This window comes from Giraffa tippelskirchi, chromosome X (genome assembly GCF_054371585.1).
Source record: "Giraffa tippelskirchi isolate mGirTip1 chromosome X, T2T-mGirTip1v1.2.pri, whole genome shotgun sequence".
NCBI lineage: Eukaryota > Metazoa > Chordata > Mammalia > Artiodactyla > Giraffidae > Giraffa > Giraffa tippelskirchi.
Window position 1 is genome coordinate 100,064,647 of NC_137289.1, and position 23,811 is coordinate 100,088,457.

Here is a 23,811-nt window from a genome sequence, read left to right on the forward strand (position 1 = left end):
TGCAGTGGTCTGTGAATCAGTTGCAGCTACTGTGAGCAGGTGTTTGAGAGCCCCAGGAAAACACTATCTTAAATAATCACCCATGAATGATAAAAGTTAAAGGACAAAAGTTTTTTTAAAACACATAATTAAAAAAAATTTTTTAAATTCTAAGATAGTTTGTTAACAAATACACAGTATAAAAAGAGATAAACTGTGACATCAAAATCATAAAATCGAAGGGGAGTAAAAGCGTTAAGTTTTTCATATGCAATCAAAGTTAAGTTGCTATTATATCTATATTTTATATAAGATTTGTGGTAACCACAAAGCAAAACTTAGATTAGATAAACAAAAGAGGAACAGAAGGGAACTAAGTATATGAAAAACCATTATTCACAAAGAAAGACAGCAAAAGAAGAAAGGAGCAAGGGAAACACAAAACAATCAAAAAAGAATTAATAAGATAGCATAACTAAGTCCCTACCTATTATTAACAATAATTACTCCAAATGTAGATAAATTCATTTTCCCAATCACAAGGCATAAAGTAGCTGGATGGAAAAAAAAAAAAACAAGACCCAACTACATGCTACCTACAAGAGACTCACTTCAGCTTTAAAGACACACACAGGCTCAAAGTGCAGGGACAGAAAAAGTTATTTTGCAGAAGTGGAAACGAAAAGAGCAGGGATAGCTACCCATATCTGACAAAATAGGCTTTGACTCAAAACCTGTAATGGGAGACAATTAAGGTCACTATAAAATGATAAAGGGGTCAATTCAAAGAGGATATAACAACTGTAAATTATATGGACATAACATTGGAACATATTAAATGTGTAAGCAAATGCTAATAAGATAAGAGGACTTCCCAGATGGCTCACTGGGTAAAGAGTCCACCTGCTATGTAGGAGATGCAGGTTTGATCCCTGGGTTGGGAATATCCCTTGTATCAGTTAGAACCGACTCCAGTATTCTTGTAAAATCCCACAGGCAGAGGAGCCTGGCAGGCTACAGTCCATAGGGTCACAAAGAGTTGGGCATGACTAAAGTGACTGAGCACACATACAATAGATAGGAAGGGAGATATGAGATGGTTAGATAGCATCACTGATTCAATGGACATGAATTTGAGCAAACTCCAGGAGAGAGTGAAGGACAGGGTAGCCTGGAATGCTGTACCCATGGGGTTGCAAAGAGTCGGACATGAACAGAGCGACTGAACAACAACAACAAATGAAAGAAGAAAGAGAGAATAATACAATAATAGCAGGGGATGTCAGCATCTCACTTTCAACAATGGATAGACTGTGTTGAGAGAAAAATCAAGAAGGAAACATTGGATTTGAACTATACTTTAGACCAATGGACCTTGTAGGTATATGTATAACATTCATTCAACAGCAGAATACATTCTCCTCAAACCCACATGGAACATTCTCCTAGAGAGATTATATGATAGGTCACAAAACAAGCCTTAGCAAATTAAAGACTGAAATCAAACCAAATATTTTTCTGGACCCCAAGAGTATGAAATTGGAAATCAGTTACAGAAAGAAAACTGGAAACATTCACAAAAATCTAGAAATTAAGCAATGCACTCCTGAACAACCAAAGGGTCAAAGGAAAAAATCAAAAGGGAAATTAAAAACATCTTGAGACAAATACAAACACAAAATATCAAAATGAATAGGATGCACCAAAAGTACTTCAAGAGGGCAGTTTATAGGAAATAAATGCCTACATTAAGAAATAAGAAATACCTTCAACAACCTAATTTTATACCTCAACTTGAAAAAGAAGAATGAACTAAGTCCAGGGTTAATAGAAGAAAGGAACAAAGATCAGAGCAGAAATAAATGGAGACCAGAAAAACCAAAGGAAAGATTAATGAAAGTAAGAACTTTTTAAAAACTACTCTACTCAAATAAATAAATAAAAGAAACAAAAGAAGAGACATTACAACTGATACCACAGATAGAAAGGATCACTAAGAGACTACTAGGAACAAAATGCCAACAAATTGGATAACCTAGAAGAATTGGATAGAATTCCTAGAAATATATAACCAAAACACAATCATGGAGAACAGAAAATATGAAGAGACCAATAATGAATAAGCAGATTGAGTCAGTAATCAAAAAAGACCCCCAAGAGAAAATTCCAAGACCAAATGGTTTCCCCCTGCTGAAACATTTAAAGAATAACCAATCGTTCTCAAATTTTTACCAAATAATTGAAGAAGGAACACTTCTCAACTGGTAATTGGGAAAATCACCATTGTTTGGCCAAAATTACCCTCATAGCAAAGCCAGATAAGGACAATACACAAACAGAAAACTAGAGGCCAATACCCCTGATGTACAAACTTGCCAAAGTCCTCAGTAAACTACCAGGAAATCAAATTCAACAGCACATTAAAAAGAACATAGATCACAATTTAAGTGAGATTTATCCCTGGAGTGCAAAGATGTTTCAACACATGCAAATCAATAAATGTGATACAAAAACCACATGATTAGCTCAGAAGTTGTATAAGAAGTAATGGCAAAGTTCAATATCCTTTCATAATAAAAACTCAAAAATGGGGTATGGTGAGAACATACCTAAACACGATAAAGGGCACATATGACAAGCCCACAGTTAACAGCATACTCAATGATGAAAGGCTGAAACCTTTCCTTCTAAGATCAGGAACAAGACAAGGTGTCCATTCTAACCACTCACAGTAGTGGAACACAGTACTGGACATGCAACACAATACTGGAAATTCTAGCCAGAGCAATTAAGCAAGAATAAAAAAGATATACAATTCAGAGTGGAAGAAGTAAAGCTGTTTTCACTTGCAAATGATATATAGAAAATCCCCAAGGGGCCACCCAAAAACTTAGAATTAATAAATTCAGCCAAGTTGCAGGATACAAAAGTAACATACAGAAATCAGTTATATTTCCATACACTAACTATCTGAAAAAGAAATAGAACAATCCCATTTACAATACCATAAAAAAGTAAAATATTTAGAAACAAATTTTACCAAGGAGGTAAAATCTGTACACTGAAAAATACAAAACACTGATGAAAGGGATTAAAGAAGAGACAAATATCCCATGTTCATGGACTGGAAAAATTAGTATTGTCAAAATATCCATAGTACTGAGAGTAATCTATAAATTTTAATTACTTTCAAAATTCCAATGACAGTTTCCCTAGAAACAAGAAAAACAATCCTCAAATTTATATGGAACACAGAAGACCCCAAATAACTAAAGCAATCCTGAGACAGAACAAAGCTACAGATATTGTACTTCCTGATTTCAAATACCATTACAAAGCTATAGTAATCAACAGTATGGTATTAGCATAAAAAATACATATAGCCCAATGGAACATAATCAAGAACAGAGAAATAAATCCTCACATACACAGTCAAATAATATTTCAAAGGGAGTCAATAATCAATGGGGAAAGTATAGTCTCTTCAATAAATGGTGCTGAGAAAACTAAAATACAGGAAAAAAAAATGAAGTTGGACCCCTATCTTATACCAGTCAAAAAAATTAACCTGAAATGAATTAAAGACTTTAACATAAGACCCGAAACCATAAAGCTCCTAAAAGAAAACATGAGTAAAAGCACCCTGACACTGATTTTGGTGACAATTTTTTGGACATGATACCAAAACCAACAAAGGCCAAAATAAAGGAGACTTAATCAAACTAAAACACTTTAGCATAGCAAAAGAAACAATCAAAATGAACAGATAATCTGCACAACAGGAGAAAATATTTGCAAACCATTATATCTGAAAAGAAATTACTATCCAAAATATGAAGAACTCATACAGCTGAGTAACAGTAACAAAAACCAACCATCTGATCTTAAAATGGGCAGAGGAGCCTCTGTCTTCACATGGACTTTTCCTTGTGTGTCTGCATTTCCTTCTCTTTTGTCTCTTATAAGGATGCTTGTTATTGGATTTAAGCTCAACTCAGATAATCCAGGATGATCTTAAGATTCTCAATTACATCTGCAAAGACTCTTCTTTCATAGTCAGAAATTCTGGGGTTTAGAACACTGGCATATCCTTTTGGGGGCTACCATTCAATCCGCTACACTCCCCTTCCTTCCCTGAACTCAGATTCTGGGTCTTGACAAAGACTCTCTCCCTGAGCCAAATTTGCTCAGGCTCCTATAAGCAATTTTCTCAGCGAGTCCCCAGATTTGGGCTTTTCTGGGTCCTTCCCCGTAAAATCCAGTTTCCGCAAGAAACCAGTTAAGTCAGGGGAACCTGAATCTCCCCTACCCCTGATATTTCCTCTTAATAATTTTCCACCCACTGTCCCCACCCTAACCCTGCTCATTGGCTGCAAATTCCCATCCTGCATTCAGAATTGAGCCCACTTCTATATGGCGGTCTCTTTTCCTCTATTGTAATAGTTGTTTTAAAAAGTAAAATTTATCTTTATCCCTTTAAAAAGTAAGTAAATAAAATGGACAGAGGAATTAAACTGACATTTTTTCCAAAGACAATACACAAGTGGCCAGCAATTACATGAAATGGTGCTAAATATCACTACTCATCAGGGAAATGCAAATCATAACCACAGTGATATATCACCTCACACCTGAAGAGTCAAGAGATGACAAGTACCGGCAAGTATTTGGAGAAAAGAGGATGCTTGTGCACTGTTGATGGGAATATAAATCGGTATAGCCTCTATCTATCTATCTATGTAGCGGCCCATGTGGTCACAAAGACTGGAAACAACTTAGCCACTAGCCACTGAATAACAACAACAAATAGCCTCTACAGAAAACAGTACAGAAGTTCCTCAAAAAATTAAAAACAGAACTATTATGATCCAGCAATTCCAGTTCTGGCTATCTATCCAAAGGAAAGGAAATAGGAAAAAGAGCTATCTTCACTCCTATTTTTATTGCAAAATTGTTCATAGTAGCTAAGGTATGGAAACTATATACGTGCCCTTCTATGGATGCATGGATAAAGATGTGCCATATGTGTGTGTGTGTGTGTAAAAAAATATGTGTGTGTAAAATGCTGCTGCTGCTAAGTTGCTTCAGTCGTGTCCAACTCTGTGCGACCCCATAGACGGCAGCCCACCAGGCTCTGCCGTCCCTGGGATTCTCCAGGCAAGAATACTGGAGTGGGTTGCCATTTACTTCTCCAGTGCATGAAAGGGAAAAGTGAAAGTTAAGTCGCTCAGTCGTGTCCGACTCTTAGTGACCTCATGGACTGTAGCCTACCTGGCTCCTCCATCCATGGGATTTTCCAGGCAAGAGTACTGGAGTGGGATGCCATTGCCTTCTCCGGTGTGTAAAATACATGTATGTAAAAAAATATATATATATACACACACACAATGAGAATACCTCATTTCTCATGAGAAACAAGGAAATCTCACCTTTTGAGACAAACATGGATGGACCTTGAGGGCATTCTAGTAAGTGAAGTCAATCAGAGACAGACAGCTACTGTATGGTATCACTTATACATGGCATTTACAAAAGCTGAACACAAAGAAAAAGCTTAGAATGGTGGTTGCTAGGGACTGGGGGAAAAAGGGAGATGTTGGTCAAACTGTACAAACTTCCAATTATATAATGAAAAACATCAGGGGATCTAACCTATAACATAGTAATTATAGGTAATACTGTACTATATACTTTAAAGTTGCTAAAAGAATAAATCTTAAATGCTCTCACTACAAAAAAGGAAATGGCAATTATGTGAGGTGATGGAGATGTTAATTAATCCTATTGTGGTAATCACTTTGCAATATACAAGTGTAACAAATCATCATGTTGTATACCTTAAAGTTACACAATGCTTTATTTCAATCACTGGGTTAGCCAAAAAGTTCATTTGGGTTTATATATCCTGACAAAACTGGAAAAAATTAATAGAATTAATTCCTGAAGAAGTTCAGTCATTGGATTTAGGCAAAGACTTTAAATCATCTATTTTAAATATGCTTGAAGAGCTAAATCAAATCCTATACAAAGAACTAAAGGAAACCATGAGAATGATGTCTCATCAAATAAAGACCGCCAATTAGAAGTTACTTAAAAAAATGAAGTAAATAGAAATTCTGTAGCTAAACCACAGTAACAGAAATGAAAAATTCACTGAAGTGGTTCAACAGATTTAAGCAGGGAGAATGAATAAATGAACTTAAAAAATATATAAGTGAGTGAAGTCGCTCAGTCGTGTCTGACTGTTTGAGACCCCATGGACTGTAGCATACCAGGATCCTCAGTCCATGGGATTTTCCAGGCAAGAATACTGGAGTGGGTTGCCATTTCCTTCTCCAGGGGATTTTCTCGACCCAGGGATCAAACCCAGGTCTCCTGCATTGTAGGCAGACGCTTTACCATCTGAGCTACCAGGGAAGCATAATGTTAATGGTAATATGTGCTACAGAGAAAAATGAAGCAAAGTGTAATAGGGAACATGGAAGGTGTTCTGATTTTAAAACAGGATGGTAGGAAGACTTCACTGAGATGGTGGTTTTTAAGACTTAAAAGAAGAATCAACCGGCCTGACTTCAGGCTATACTACAAAGCTAAAGTCATCAAGACAGTATGGTACTGGCACAAGGACAGAAATGTAGATCAATGGAACAAAATAGAAAGCCCAGAGATAAATCCACGCACCTATGGACACCTTGTCTTTGACAAAGGAGGCAAGAATATACAATGGAGAAAAGACAATCTCTTTAACAAGTGGTGCTGGGAAAACTGGTCAACCACCTGTAAAAGAATGAAACTGGAACACTTTCTAATACCATAAACAAAAATAAACTCAAAATGGATTAAAGATGTAAACGTAAGACCAGAAACTATAAAACTCCTAGAGGAAAACATAGGCAAAACACTCTCTTACATAAATCACAGCAGGATCCTCTATGACCCACCTCCCAGGATATTGGAAATAAAAGCAAAAATAAACAAATGGGACCTAATTAAACCTAAAAGCTTTTGCACAACAAAGGAAACTATAAGCAAGGTGAAAAGACAGCCTTCACAATGGGAGAAAATAATAGCAAATGAAGCAACGGACAAACAATTAATCTCAAAAATATACAAGCAACTCCTACAGCTCAATCCAGAAAAATAAACGACCCAATCAAAAAATGGGCCAAAGAACTAAACAGACATTTCTCCAAAGAAGACATACAGATGGCTAACAAACACATGAAAAGATGCTCAACATCACTCATTATCAGAGAAATGCAAATCAAAACCACAATGAGGTACTGTTTCACGCTTGTCAGAATGGCTGCTATCCAAAAGTCTACAAGCAATAAATGCTGGAGAGGGTGTGGAGAAAAGGGAACCCTCTTACACTGTTGGTGGGAATGCAAACTAGTACAGCCACTATGGAGAACAGTGTGGAGATTCCTTAAAAAACTGCAAATAGAATTGCCATATGACCCAGCAACCCACTGCTGGGCATACACACCGAGGAAACCAGAATTGAAAGAGACACGTGTACCCCAATGTTTATCACGGCACTGTTTATAATAGCCAGGACATGGAGGCAACCTAGATGTCCACCGGCAGACAAATGGATAAGAAAGCTGTGGTACATAAACACAATAGAATATTACTTAGCCATTAAAAAGAATACATTTGAATCAGTTCTAATGAGGTGGATGACTCGAGCCTATTATACAAAGTGAAGCAAGCCAGAAAGAAAAACACCAATACAGTATACTAACGCATACATATGGAATTTAGAAAGATGTTAACAATAACCCTATATGTGAGACAGCAAGAGACACAGATGTAAAGAACAGTCTTTTGGACTCTGTGGGAGAGGGCAAGGGTTGGATGATTTGGGAGAATGGCATTGAAATATGAATATTATCATATGTGAAATGGATTGCCAGTCCAGGTTCGATGCATGAGACTGAGTGCTCAGGGCTGGTGCACTGGGATGACCCAGAGGGATGGGATGGGGAGGAAGGTTGGAGGGGGGTTCAGGATGGGGAACACATGCACACCCGTGGCGGATCCATGTCAACGTATGGCAAAACCACTACAATATTGTAAAGAAAGTAGCCTCCAATTAAAATAAATAAATTTATATTAAAAAAAAAGATGAGAGAGAAAGTCAGAGAGACAACTGGGGATATAGCTGCACAGAGGTTTTGGAGCAAGAGTGTGCCTGGCACTGTTTAGGAAAGCAAGGGTGTCAGATATCTGAAATTGATTGAATACTGGGGAAAGACATGTGAGAGGCTGTCACATGTTTGATTTTGTACATATTACAATTGATATCCAGTAGAGATGTTGAGTAGGCAGTAAATATACAAGTTTGAAGTTCAAAGAAATCATGTAATTTTGGGAGTCAATGGTCCTTAAAACCATGAAACTGGGGAAGATCACGTAGGCAGAATGTAGATGGATAAGAGACAGAATCTCGGGTGAAGCACTAAGCCACTCCAACACTTGGAGGTGGCAAAAGAGAAGGCACCAGTCAAGGGCACCAATGCAGGACCAGGAGGGTGGCTTGGAAACTAAGACTATTGTCCAATCTTTAAAAATCTTAATACTGTGGGAAAATACTCACCATAGGTTACATGGTGGGAAAAGCAGCATATGAAACACAATGTTATTTTTTTCTACATGGTGATAGCTGAGGAGTGTTATTTTCCTTTTTATAATTTTCTTTTGTGTTCTTAATTTTCAACACTGAACATTATTAGTTTGATGCAAATGTAATTGCGGTCTTTGCATTACTGAAATCTGCTGTTTGATATCAGAATACATTCTAAAATAAATGTCGTTATGTTATACATCATTATAATGTGCTTTTCTCACTTTATATATTTTTGCTAATGATTTATTTCTTGCTGTTTATTTTTTATTTATTTTGGACTATGGAAATGATTTTAGACAAAAAGCATATTTGAGTGATTTTCTTATTTGAGTTCAAAATGGGTTGTAAAGCAGCAGAAACAACTCTCAACACTGACAACGTATTTGGCCCAGGAACTGCTAGGGAATGTACAGTGTAGTGGTGGTTCAAGAAGTTCTGCAAAGAGGACGAGAGCCTTGAAGATTAGGATCCCAGCGGACAGCCATTGGAAGTTGACAACAATGAATTGAGAGCAACCATTGAAACTGATCCACTTACAACTACACGAGAAGCTGCCAAAGAAAACGTTGACCATTCAATGGTCATTCAGCATTTGAAGCAAACTGGAAAGGTGACAAAACTCACTAAGTGGCTGCCTCATGAGCTAAGAAAAAATTTAAAAAAAAAACATTGTTTTGAAGTGTCTTCTCTTATTCTATGCAACAACAACAAACCATTTCTCAATCAGATTGTAACGAGTGACAAAGAGTACAGTTTAAAAAACAACTGGAGATGATCAGCTCAGTGGTTGGATGGAGAAGAAGCTCCAAACCCCGTCCCAAAGCCAAACTTGCACCAAAAAAGGTCATGGTCACTGTCTGGTGGTCCACTATAGCTTTCTGAATCCCACCAAAACCATTACATCTGAGAAGCATGCTCAGCAAATCAATGAGATGCACCCCAAACTGCAAAGTCTGCAGGCTGCACTGGTCAACAGAAAGGGTCCAATTCCTCTCCATGACAATGCCCGACTGCATGTCACACAACCAAATGTTGAACGAATTGGGCTAGAAAATTTTGCCTCATCCACCATATTCACCCGACTTTCTTCAAGCATCTCGACAACTTTTTGCAGGGAAAATGCTGCCACAACCAGCAGGATGCAGAAAATGCTTTCCAAGAGCTCTTTGAATCCTGAAGCACGGATGTTTATGCTACAGGAATAAACAAACTTATTTCTTGTTGGCAAAAATATGTTGATTGTAATGGTTCCCATTTTGATTAACAAAGATGTGTTTGAGACTAGTTATAATGATTTAAAATTCACGGTCTCAAACCACAATTACCTTTGCACCAATCTAATACTTTTGTAAAAATTCTGACAAATTTATTTGAAAATAAATATTGGAAGGTGAAAAAAAATCAATGAGCCTGAAGATAGGTCAGTTGAGATTATCCAGTCTGAAGAGCAGGCAGAAAAAGTAAATGGAGGTTAAGAGTTCTGTGGGATTTCATCAAGTATACCAACATATAAAAAATGGGAGTCCAAGGAGGAGAGTGAAAGGCAAAGAGATTATTTAAAGAAAGAATAGCCAAAACATCTCAAATTTGACAACAGACATGAATCTACAAACCCAAGAAGCTCAATGAATTTCAATAGGATAAAACTACACAGAATCACAAAAAGACATAATCAAAATTTCAAAGACCAAGACAGAATAATCTTGAAGGCAGCAAGCAAGATGTGATGTTACATACAAGGGATCATCACAGCTGATTTCTCATCAGAAACCACAGGGGCCAGAATGAAGTGGGAAAACACATTCAAAGCACTGAAAGAAAGTAACTGCTAATTAGAATTCTATATCTTGCACAATTATCCCTCAATATCCCACAAATATTCCTAAATATAGGAGAAATTAATATTTTCTCAGATAAAAGCTGACAGAGCTTGTTGCTAGTAGACCTGCCTATAAGAAATGCTAAAAGAGCAGACATGAAATGATATGCCATAGTAACCTGACTCCATATGAAGAAATTAAGAACACCAGTAAATTAATTTCACAGGTAAGTATAATATGTATAATCATTTTTGGTTTGTAATTCCTTTTTGTTCTGTGTGTTTTAAAAGATTAACTATAAAAAAGTAAATTCTACATCTATGTTGGTAAGACACACAACATATAAAGGTGTAATTTGTAACAACAACATAAAGTGAGAGGAAAGTGCTATATAGGAGGAAACTTTTTGTCTACTCTTAAAACTAAGTTGGTATTAATTTGAACAATTCATTAATGAAGATGTTAGTTGCAATACACAGGGAATACATAAATAACTAGACAAAAGATAAAACAAAGAAATATAAGACTTGAACATTAAATCAACTAGACCTAACACATACATGCTGCTGCTGCTGCTGCTAAGTCGCTTCAGTCGTGTCTGACTCTGTGCGACCCCATAGATGGCTCCGCCGTCCCTGGGATTCTCCAGGCAAGAATACTGGAGTGGGTTGCCATTTCTTTCTCCAGTGCATGAAAGGGAAAAGTGAAAGTGAAGTCGCTCAGTCGTGTCCGACTCTTAGCGACCCCATGGACTGTAGCCTACCAGGCTCCTCCGTCCACGGGATTTTCCAGGCAAGAGTACTGGAGTGGGGTGCCATTGCCTTCTCCAACATTCTTCTGAAGTACAAATAATTAACAGTCTCTCACACAGACCATAGGTTAGGCCACAATACAAACTAAGAAACTTAAAAAAAACAATAAAATCGTACAAAGTATCATATCCAGTGACAATGGAAAGAAATTAGAAATCTGTAACAGAAGGAAATCTGGAAAATTCACAAACACATGGAAACTAAACAATATACTCTTAACAAACAATGGGTAAAAGAAGAAATCAAAAGGGAAATTAGAATATTCCTGGAGATGAATGAAAATGAAAACATTTAATATAAAAACTCATGGGATATACATTATGTGATAAAGCAGTATACAGAGGGAAATTTACAGTTGTTCATTGCCTACATTTATTGATAAGAAAGAAAAATTTCAAATCAGTACCCTAACAGTCCAGCAAACTAAACCCAAAGCAAACACAAAGAAGGAAATAGTAAAACTGGAGTAGAGATAAATGAAACAAAATAGAAAAACAGAATCAGCTAAAGCAAATTTGGACTTTGTTCTTGCTCTCTCATGCTTATTCTTTTAAAGAATACATACAGATAGGAGGAACCAATGAAAAGGGAGAGATTTAAGATAGCTAATACGTTCATCTTTAATAATACCCAGAACAAGTTACTAGATTTCTCTGATATTTATCTCAAAATTGAGCCTATGCACTGGCATACCTTGTTTTACTGTGCTTTGCAGACACTGCATTTTTAAAAAAACAAAACAAAGGTCTGTGGCTATCCTGCATTGAGCAAGAGGGTAACAATAATTACTGTTGATTTTTTCATTTTTCCAACATTTGCTCACTTCATGTCTCTGTGTCTCATTTGGTAATTCTTGCAATATTTCAAACTTTTTCATCATTATATTTGTTATGATGATCTGTGATCAGTGATAGTTGCTATTACAACTGTCATTGTTTTGGGGTGCCATGAATCACATCCCTACAAGATGGCAAATTTAATGGAAAAAAATGTGTGTTCTGACTGGCATCTCTCTCCCTCTCCTCAGGCTTCTCTATTCCCTGAGACACAGCAATATTGTAATTAGGCCAATTAGAAAACCTACAATGGCCTCTTAAGTACTCAAGTAAAAGGAACAGTTCCAAGTCTCACTTTATATCAAAAGCTAGAAATAGTTAAGCTTAGTAATTCTTACACATTACATCTATTTCTGGAAACTTTCCACTATTGTTACTGCTACTGCTAAGTCACTTCAGTCGTGTCTGACTCTGTGCGACCCCATAGACGGCAGCCCACCAGGCTCCGCCGTTCCTGGGATTCTCCAAGCAAGAACACTGGAGTGGGTTGCCATTTCCTTCTCCAGCGCATGAAAGGGAAAAGTGAAAGTGAAGTCGCTCAGTCATGTCTGACTCTTAGCGACCCCATGGACTGCAGCCTACCAGGCTCCTCCATCCATGGGATTTACACAACTTTAACTCCTTTTAGCGTTATAAAAAAGGCTAATACAAATAGGAAAAGTACTTCCTCATTCCATTTTCAATATTTTCTTCATTATTCCCCAGACTTCCATTGAAGAAATAAGGAATTTGCTGAAAACTGTGAGGATAAGGGATATATAGACACTTGCTGGTACTTAGGGGTGACAGGTAAGTCAAACCAACGATCTGAATTTGCAAGACAGAATAAGCTTGAAAGTTTATACATCTTCACAATTACTTTCCTTCTGTTTCTTCTGTTGTCACAACTACCTGTTTTAGAATACTTTTACTATTACTGCCACCCACAAATCTTTCTATCTTTTGTGATCTAATAAGACTCAAGCACCAACAACAAGAAAGTTGTAGTAAGCTGGGATCCTTAGAAGACCATGTCAAGCCAAACTTGATTCATCAAAGTCTGTGATGTTGTGACATTTCTGAGATGTTACTAGTATTAAATACAAAGAAACAGTTCTCACAAAATTATGTTAAGTTAATAAGGGAAAACACTGGATGCTAGTACATTAAGTAAATAAAGCAGGATATAAAGTTACATATATGCATTCAGATATGTAAAGAAATATGCCTGAAGACTAAGAAAATGTACCAAAATAATGAGCAGATACATCCATCATTATAAATTTTCTTCTGTATATTTATTATGATAAAAATATATGCCATCAACAAGATAAATCTATGGAATGTTTAAGATTCCAGGGTACTTATTAGTTAGTACTACTCAGAATAACTAGTTCTTTGTCCTTTTAATTATGCATCTATATCACTTTCTCAACTACTATGTGAGCTTTTTTTTTTTTTGAAAAAAAAGAACATGTTTTACACTAGATCCAGCACAGGATTAGTCATATACTTCTTGAATGTTATCAAGTGGAAGATGTGGATGTGGATTCAAGGAGCCGGGTTTCAGGCTGACACCCAGGTTTGGGATAAAAACCATGATCAACACTAGAAAGAGCAGATATCACATTGCACACTTTATCAGAGGCTAAAAGTTCATAGGCTTTTCCTAAAAGTAATGTAACTTCTGAATTTCACTGTCTTCACCTACCACAGAGTCACCATGTGATCCTGGCAATTAAGAACACATAGCATATTTGATACTACCTCACTAGATGGGATTTGCTAAAGAATGGGTATATGTATTCAGACATCAGGGGAAAAGGTCTTGATGCTTTTGGGATGGAACTATAAGAATCTGGTAAGATTCCGTAACTTTGCCCAATAGGATAGACTAGACAAATGTTTTCAAAGAATAATCCTTGGACCAGCAGCCTCACCTGGAAACCTGTTAGCAATGCACATTACTAGGCCCTAACCTATGCTTTAATAAATTGATTCTTTCTCATGCATGGCCAAGTCTGAGAACCAGTGTCCCAGACCCTCACAAAAACCAAACCAACTGGCTTTTAACAGATTCAAGACTTCTTGGAGTACTTCTGCTACATTTTCAGTTCACTGATATCTGTGCATATTAACAACAGGCTCACATCACTGAGTTAACTGAGTCACTAAAAAACTTTAATGAGAAATGGTTAAAAAAATCTCATGTTTGCAAATCCAAGAAAATATGCTCAAATTTTAAGGGAGGCTACATCTAGATGAATAACTGGTGTTTATTCTTTTTATCGTTTCCTATACATCCTAGAATTTTTACAATATGTTATATTTATAATCACACAAAAGTGATTTTTAAGTAACCACACACCTAAAATTAGCCTGAAACTTGAGTTTTATGACTTGTGAGGTAACTATTTATGTTCTGCTTTTATTAATAAAAAGTTAGCCCTATCAATTCTCTTCCAAGAAAGCTTTCTAGCAATGGTTATCTCTCTCAAATCTGAGTTATGTATTATCAATTTGTCTCTAGGAATAGTAGACAACAGTTGGACTAAGCTGAACTTTCAACATGAGCATTTTTTGCCTTCAATAACAATTACTACCACCACAGCATAGCACTAAGAACCCTATATTTTATTTTATTCTGAAAATACTCTTAAGGTAGATATAACTAAATTCTCAGATGAAAAAACTGCTATCAGAACTAATAAGGTAGGTAGGCCAGGACTCAAAATCCAGATTTTTGCAGCCAGTTATTTCCTTCCAAGTAGAATCTGATTCTAAACTTTCTTTCCAGAAGAGAAGTGGCATTTTTGAACAAAGAGAGATTCTCTTTTCGAACAGATCCACGAAATTCCTCAAAATTACTTCATAAAATTGAGAATACTTCCTAGGATTTTGGGGGGAACTTAGCTTCTAAATGGTCCCCGATAGTTCTACTCAATTAGGCCAGTAAAGTTAACTTAGGGCTTCCCATTCATTTTGACACTGCAAGAAACACCTGTGAAAAGGAATCATAGGGTCCAAATTTCGTGCTCTTTTAACTCTTCACCCATGACTCACCTCTGCCAAATGCTGCAGCCGGGTTAGCAGTGGGGTTCTCTTGTCAGATCCAAGGCGTGTGATATAATTTGATCTTTTGCTAAACACATACAGAAGGTTGAGGACTGCCAGCACCACTTGCATATCAGAAGAAGCCAATAAAGTTGTCAAATGCTACAGGGGACAAAAAGGTGGGGATGGGGTGAGGAGTTCATGGTATCAGGCATACAAGACTTTGAAAACTTGAAATGCCAACAGAGTAATAGATTTATCAACAATTACAAAGCTATCAAGAAGTTTAACAATATAAAAAGATTGTAAATATTTGAGCACCTACAACATACAATCTTAAGCTCAAGAAGCTTACAATCTGGCAGCATGAAAGTACAATTTAAGTTAAAAAAAATGTAAACAGTAGTTCAAAATTACATAGGCATCTATCTCCATAGCAAGAAACCAATGACAAGAGACAAATGTGGTTATTTTAACACAGCAGAACTCAAAACATTAAGTCTCCAACTAGACTAAAAGTATAGAGTAAGATAATTTTTGCTCCTCCTGTATCCTTTACAACAAATATAAAATTGGAATTAGATAAAATACAGGGTTCTTCATATAGAAACTAAAAATAACAACAGTTGGTGGCACTTACAACTGCTACAGTGTATTTAACAATAACCCAAGAGTAACTATTTTTGCTTTTTAATACAATAAAAATTCACCAATATACTGAAACATTTGGTTAGTGTTAAAATCAGTATGTAATTTAGCTGGAAATGAACCAAAGTACTTCTGATTGCTGATTATCCAGAAAGCTATGGATTTCCTTTTGCAACTTATCTATTTCATCTTCAACAGATTGCTCAGGTGCTAGGTCTTCAGTTCAGTTATTCCATTTCTCTTCTTAAGCCATTTACTTTCTACCTGTTTGTTCTGATTCTGGTTCTTTAATGAAGACAGGAAAAGTAACACAACAAACAACAGGGCACTAAATCAATAGTGATAAAAACTTTAAAGTTAGGCTAAAGGAAAAGAACTGCTTCTTATACTGATTCCTGACGAATTCAAAAGTTCACTAATTTCCATGCCCACTATACTCTTTTAAGAATACATAGCATGCTATTAACATACATTTTGGGGAGATGGGAGAAGAGACTGAAAAGCAGCACACTAAAACTTAGAAGAGCACCAAGTCCAGTGATGTGTCAAGGTAATCAAATTATGTAGTATTAAAGTAATCTGATACTGCTCTGCTGCTCTGATTACTTGGGACAAAAATCAATTCCTGAAAATTCCCAAGAATACTTCAATACATGTATTACATTCTCATTAATTTCCTTAATCTTAAAAGACGAGGTGAATGTGACAGTAAAGAACCTTCTCATCAACCCTGTGAAGGGTTTCTTTAGCCAAGAAACATCTTACCATTGTCTTTGATGTTGAAAACCCCAGAACTTCGTAACGAAAAGGAAAGAATCATCAGAAAGAAATAACAATTTCACTATTCTGGACATGAACAATTCTAGTAAAGAACAGACTGTATAAGCTTAGACCTCTCCTACCTCTATGGAACTATACAGATGCCGGGAAAAGCTGTACTCAATGAGTAAGGCTGTGAAGTTCAACACAGCCAAGAGAAGCATTTTCAGTTGTTCTTTTTCCGGCCTATCACACACGAGCATCCATGACATATTCTCCACTGTCTGTCCAGCGTCTGCCAGAATCCCATCGAAGCGGTCCAACAGATCCACCCAGTGATATAACTCGCACTGGAGAAGGGAAGAGAAAGAGGAATATATAAGAATAAGGCAAAAGTACCGTGTGGGTATTTTGCAGCTGAGCTTTGCTACAATAGATTGTTGAGCATGATACGTAGACAAGTTCACCTCCCACCTTTGCTTCTCTTCAATCCCCCACTAATACAGAAACCAATGAGAAAAATCATACTCTGAGCCACACAGACCTGAGTTCATTGTTTTATCCATCAAAACATACATGTTCTAACACCAGGAGACACCACAAAATCTCTGTAGCTAGGTCTTCAGAGAGCAAATTCTGGCTATACTCTGAGGTCTAAAAACACAAGGACTTTCTTTGCTAAAATCCATTTTATCTCAAGTGGTTCTTTTTAGTTACTGAAAGAAGAGTCTTTTAAACTAAAAGTAAAAATCCTGAGACTATCTCAAACTCACATTGTCAGTTAAACTAAAGGAATTTGGTGGTTGAAATTATTTATCATCACCTGTATAAGCAATCTTCACCCTCAGTGAGCAAAATTTTCCCTTTACATTTCTTTAAAAATTTCCTTGGTAACCATTCACAGGCTAAAATTACCAGCCTAGAGATGTGCAAGATTCATACATGCACACACACTAGATGCTTATTAAGCAATTGCTGAATGACATCACCTCATCGTGGTTTCTCTTTTGGGAGCATGGGTTTACATACCTTTCCAATGTTCCATGTTTTGATCTGCTGCAGTTCCAAAAGAAGTTGCTCATCATTACAAACTTTGAGTTTGTCTATTAAGGCTCTGCAGTCTGCAGGCTGAGAAAAACAAACAGATATTCACAAAAGGGTATTATAGGGTATGAGGGAGACATATTGATGAAGAATAGGGGAAAAAAATACCCTTATGCCAACACACACAACATTTTAACTTTTGATAGAACGCACTTAAGAAAAATGGAAAATTTCCAAACAATCATTTGAGATTAATATGGAAATCTTATAATGATACAAGCCATCGGTGTTATTTTTTTAAACCTGGATGAACTTGTAGACAAACTACTTGGAAGGGTACAAACACCAGAAATAAAGGAAACAAGCTAAATATCAATAAAAACAAAATGAAGGAATCTGTATCATGGTCTGGAAGTTAACCAAAATGACTAGAAATGTTCAAATAGAGAAACACTGAGGAGTCACAGTGAATTCACAAAGGTGAAGATTAGCACTGACTATATTTTTCACAATATTAAGCCATCCAATTATAGGAGGCAAAGATCTTCTAAACTGAATAAAACTAGGACTCCATTCTTACTTGTGGTTCCCATTTCCATATATTCCTGCTCTCTTTTTACTGGTAAAAGGGCCTGTCAGGTACCTTGTCAGGTAACAAGGTGTGGATTCAGAGTTCATAGTAAGTTTTCAAAAGTGGGGTGGCAGGGGCAGCGGGCAGGGAAGGGATAGGGACTGGGACAGAGAAGCTTCTACTAATGGAAGGTAGCTGGAAGTAATCATGCTTGCTATTTTACTCTGTACAACAGTATGGTATGTTATGAATGGGCCTAGATTTGGAACCAAACAAATCTGGGTTCAGTTTTTGGCTCGATGTTTACTAAGTTGTTTGATCATGGGCAAATCCAACCTCTTAGCTACAGTTTTCTCATCAGGAAAAAAGACCTTTTAAGACTTACCTTGGAAATGTGATCCTCAAGTGTTTGCACATACACGAAGCACTTAACTCACATAACAGGAGCATAAATATTGAGAGACAGCATACTGTTACAAAGAACATCAAGCAGTTCAGTCGCTCTGTCAAGTCCAATGCTTTGCGACCCCATGGACTGCAGCACACCAGGCTTCCTTGTCCTTCAACAACTCCAGGAGATTGCTCAAACTCATGTCCATCGAGTTGGTGATGCCATCCAACCATCTCATCCTCTGTCGTCCCCTTCTCCTCCTGCCTTTAATCTTTCCCAGCATCAGGGTCTTTTCCAATGATTCAGTTCTTTGCGTCAGGTGGCCAAAGTACTGGAGTTTCAGCTTCAGCATCAATCGTTCCAATGAATATTCAGGACTGATTTCCTTTAGGATTGACTGGTTTGATCTCCTTGCAGTTCAAGGGACTCTCAAGAGTCTTCTGCAACACCACAGTTCAAAAGCATCAATTCTTCAGTGCTTAGCTTTCTTTATAGATCTCCTGACTTCTCACTTTTGCATTCCAATCCCCTATAATGAAAAGGACATCTTTTTTGGGTGTTAGTTCTAGAAGGTCTTATAGGTCTTCATATAACATTCAACTTCAGCTTCTTCAGAATTCCTGGTTGGGGCACAGACTTGGATTGCTGTGATATTGAATGGCTTGCCTTGGAGACGAACAGAGATCATTCTGTCATCTTTCAGATTGCACCCAAGTACTGCATTTCAGACTCTTCTGTTGACTATGAGGGCTACTCCGTTTCTTCTAAGGGATTCTTGCCCACAGTAGTAGATATAATGGTCATCTGAATTAAATTCACCCATTCCAGTCCATTTTAGTTCACTGATTCCTACAATATCGATATTCCCTCTTGCCATCTCCTGTTTGACCACTTCCAATTTATCTTGATTCATGGACATAACATTCCAGATTCCTATGCTTTACTGTTCTTTATAGCATCGGACTTTACTTCCATCACCAGTCACATCAACAATTGGGTGTTGTTTTTGCTTTGGCGCTATCTCTTCATTCTTTCTGGAGTTATTTCTCCACTCTTCTCCAGTAGCATATTGGGCACCTACCAACTCAGGTAGTTCATCTTTCAGTGTCATTTCTTTTTGCCTTTTCATACTGTTCATGGGGTTCTCATGGCAAGAATACTAAAGTGGTTTGCCATCCCCTTCTCTAGTGGACCACGTTTTGTCAGAACTCTCCAACATGATCTGTCAATCTTGGGTGGCCATGGACTTTACAATTAAGGTAGTTGGTAAGCTACATCTCTGACTCTCCGTATCCTCTTTCACAAAACAAACCAACATAATCTATTTATCTAGCAATGTTGTGAGATTTAAACTAGGGGCATTTTCAGCAGCCAAAACTGAACGTGGAACAATAGGGGCACAAGGGCAAATTTTTTTTTAAGCTAAGTCTGATATCTTTCCTCTCTCTAAAGTAAGCATTAAGAACTATCTCAAATTTCTGTGAAAATTAAAGGCATTAAAAATTCTTGGCACAAAATCCTTCCACAAACCAGACGTGCACCTTTTCTTCCTTTCCTTTAAGTCATACAGGTTGAGGGAGAGGTATGAAGCAGTAGAAACAGGTAACATAGGAGTGTGAACTACCTGCTCACGCAGTTCACTTGTGCCTTTTGGATCTACTTGAGCCTACTATCAATACCACTTCAATTTCTAATGGCCAAACTCTACTCCCTAGGTCTTAAGCTGTTATTCTCCTTTTGGGGCTTGCCAGAGGCATCACATAGCACCTTCGGCTGATACTAAGGTAGACACCTGGATCTACTAGACCATAATGTCCATGGAGTAGGGCAGTTTACATCATAGCTTGAACCTTTTGCAGTCTTTTCTAGATCCAAACATTACTGTCACCAGAAGTTATCCAATATATGGATCAAAACAGCATGTGTAAACACAACATATGCTGCCTCCAAAATCTAAAGAGTCATTCCATACACTGTTTCTCTACCTTCATGGTGTGTGGTACAAGGTGTGGAAATACATCTCTCACTTGAGAAGGAAATCTTGACATTTCCCAGACTTCTGGCAGGCACTCAACCTTCAAAGGGTATTCTCTGGCACATGGATGTCTAAGGCATCTTAAGTGCTTGTGTTTTCTGTTCACAAGCCCCAGTTAGCAATCAGTTCAGTTCAGTTGCTCAGTTGTGTCCGACTCTCTGCAACCCCATGGACTGCAGCAATGCCAGGATTCCCTGTCCATTACCAACTTTTGGAGCTTGCTCAAACTCATGGTCATGGAGACGGTGTTGCCATCCAACCATATCATCCTCTGTCATCCCCTTCTCCTCCTGCCTTCAGGTCTTTCCCAGCATCAGGATCTTTATTCTAATGAGTCAGCCCATCGCATCTGGTGGCCAAAGTATTGGAGCTTCAGCTTCAGCATCAGTCCTTCCAATGACTATTCAGGATTGATTTCCGACTGGGTTGATCTCCTTGCAGTCCAAGGGACTCTCAAGAGCCTTCTCCAACACCACAGTTCAAAAGTATCAATTCTTCAGTGCTCAGTTTTCTTTATGGTCCAATTCTCACATCCATACATGACTACTGGAAAAGCCATAGCTTTGACTAGACGAACCTTTGTCTGCAAAGTAATGTTTCTGCTTTTTAATACAGTTTAAGTTTGTCATAGTTTTTTTTCCCAAGGAGTAAGTGTCTTTTAATTTCATGGCCGCAGTCACCATCTGCAGTGATTTTAGAGCCCAAGAAAATAAAGTCTCTCAATGTTTCCATTGTTTTCCCATCTATTTGCCATGAAGTGATGGGACTGGATGCCATGATCTCCATTTTTTGAATGTTGAGTTTTAAGCCAGCCTTTTCACTCTCCTCTTTCACCTTCATCAAAAGGCTCTTTAGTTCCTCTTCACTTTTTGCCATAAGTGTGGTGTCATCTGCATATCTGAGGTTATTGATATTTCTCCTGGCAATCTTGATTCCAAGCTTGTGTTTCATTCAGCCTGGAATTTCGCATGATGTACTGTGCATATAAGTTAAATAAGCAGGGTGACAATATACAGCCTTGATGCACTCCTTTTCCTATTTGGAACCAGTCTGTTGTTCCATGTCCAGTTCTAACTGTTGCGTCCTGACCTGCATACAGGTTTCTCAAGAGACAGGTCAGATGATCTGGTATTCCCACCTCTTTCAGAATTTTCCACAGTTTATTGTGATCCACACAGTCAAAGGCTTTGGGGTAGTCAATAAAGCAGAAATAGATGTTTTTCTGGAACTCTCTTGCTTTTTCTAGGATCCAATGGATATTGGAAATTTGATCTCTGGTTCCTCTGCCTTCTCTAAATCCAGCTTGAACATCTGGACGTTCTTGGTTCACGTATTGTTGAAGCCTAGCTTGGAGAATTTTGAGTATTACTTTGCTAGTGTGTGAAATGAGTGCAATTGTACAGGTAGTCTGAACATTCGTTGGCGTTGCCTTTCTTTGGGACTGGAATGAAAAATGACACTTTCCAGTCCTCTGGCGACTGCTGAGTTTTCCAAACTTGCTGGCATATTGAGTATAGCACTTTAACAGCATCATCTTTTAGGATTTGAATTTATTATGCTAGTTAGCATAATAGCATCAATTTAACATACCAGAACAATGTTGTTTTATCGGGAGTATCAAGATCCCTATGGACCTTGGAGTTTACTAAATGCAGCAGGGACAAAAGTACATCTTTACCATCTTGTCCCTACTACATAAATGCAAACAGACTGAGATTTTCCTTACTCATGGTAATGCAAAAGAAAGCAGGTCAGTTCAATGGCTGCATACCAGCTGCCATGGTATGTACTGAGTCGCTCCAAAAAAGATGTCAAATCTAGAAGAAAAAAACCCTTCATACAGCCACTGATACATAAAGAGATCAATAAGTGTGCAGCCACTATAGAGAACAGTATGAATGTTCCTCAAAAAATTAAAAACAGAACTACCATACAATGCAGCAATTCCACTTCTGCGTATCCATCTAAAGAGAGTGAAAACATTAACTTGAAAGGATATATGAACCCCCTTTTTACTGCAACATGAAACAGCCAAGATATGGAAACACCCTAAGTATCCACTGATAGATGAATGGATAAAGAAGATATGGTACCTATACACAATGAAATACTATTCAGCCATATAAAGAAAGAAAACTTGTCATTTGTAACAATATGCATGAACCTTGAGGGCACTGAAATATGTCAGAGAAAGACAAAATACCATATGAGCTTACTTATATATATGGAATTTAAAAAACAAAAAGCAAACAGCAAAAGAAACCCAAGCTCACAGATATAGAAAACAGACTGGTGGAAGAAATGTGTAGAGGGCCAAATAAATAATGGCAAATTTCCTTAAAAATAATACCTAGTATTGATCCCAGTATGGGAAATTGGGCTTGCTGCCTGAGGAAAATAGGCATCTTCAGGCCTTAAAAATGTACATAGTCAATGATCTAAAAATTCCATTTCCAGTTTATCATAAGTAACTTACTAATAGCTGTCAACTGAATTTGAATTTCTCTGATTATCTATAAGGTTGAATTATCATGGAAGTTTAAGGATATCATGCAAGTTTTCTTTTTGTTCTTAAGTTTTGAAAAAATTTGAGTATGTAACTGTCAAAAATTCTTGATGTCAAAACATATAAAAAAATCAAACAAAAAGGAAATAAATAGGTATGTAACATATATATACTCAGTATATATGGTATTCAGTAAGAAACGGACATTTCAATGTCAAATACAAAATAAAATAGCACTAGCAGATAACTGGCATAAGGCCAATAAATGTGAAAACATATGTATTAAGGCATGCAAATTAGAACAGTGAAATATTTTTTCTCCACCTATTAACAAAAATTTAAAAGATAACCTGCAATGCTGGAGAAGATGTGGGAAGACAACATTTCTTCTCAAACTCATTAGTGTAAAACTGAAGGAAAGGGCAGGAGAACTGCCCATGTAATAATCTTTTAAGGACTGGAACAAATATAAATAGTGATACCCATGGGTGATACCTGCCAGGTAGTTTCAGTTTTTAAAAAATCAAGTGGCCTGTATTTAGAAAATGAACTGATTAATTATGTGCTCAATACTTTGCTGAAAACCTGCTTCACATCAAGGAGCAAGGAATTATCAACTCTATTTTATAGCTGTGGAAACCAGGCAAGTTAATAAACTCTCAGACACAAAAATCTAGTAAAACTCAAACCCATGTCTAATTCCAAAGCTTGTGCTCCTTGAACTACAGCATAAGAAGTCTACACG

General features: G+C 37.2%; 1 protein-coding gene across 1 annotated transcript in view; it reads right to left on the reverse strand.

The window, feature by feature from the left end:
* Positions 1–23,811, reverse strand: part of HUWE1 (HECT, UBA and WWE domain containing E3 ubiquitin protein ligase 1) — a 166,418-nt gene that overhangs the window by 102,362 nt on the left and 40,245 nt on the right. Inside the window, exons 4-6 of the mRNA XM_081565454.1 lie at positions 17,549–17,647; positions 16,663–16,869; positions 15,122–15,274 (exon numbers count right to left, since the gene is read on the reverse strand). Coding sequence (XP_081421580.1) covers positions 15,122–15,274; positions 16,663–16,869; positions 17,549–17,647 — 459 coding nt within the window. The remainder of the gene's footprint in view (positions 1–15,121; positions 15,275–16,662; positions 16,870–17,548; positions 17,648–23,811) is intronic.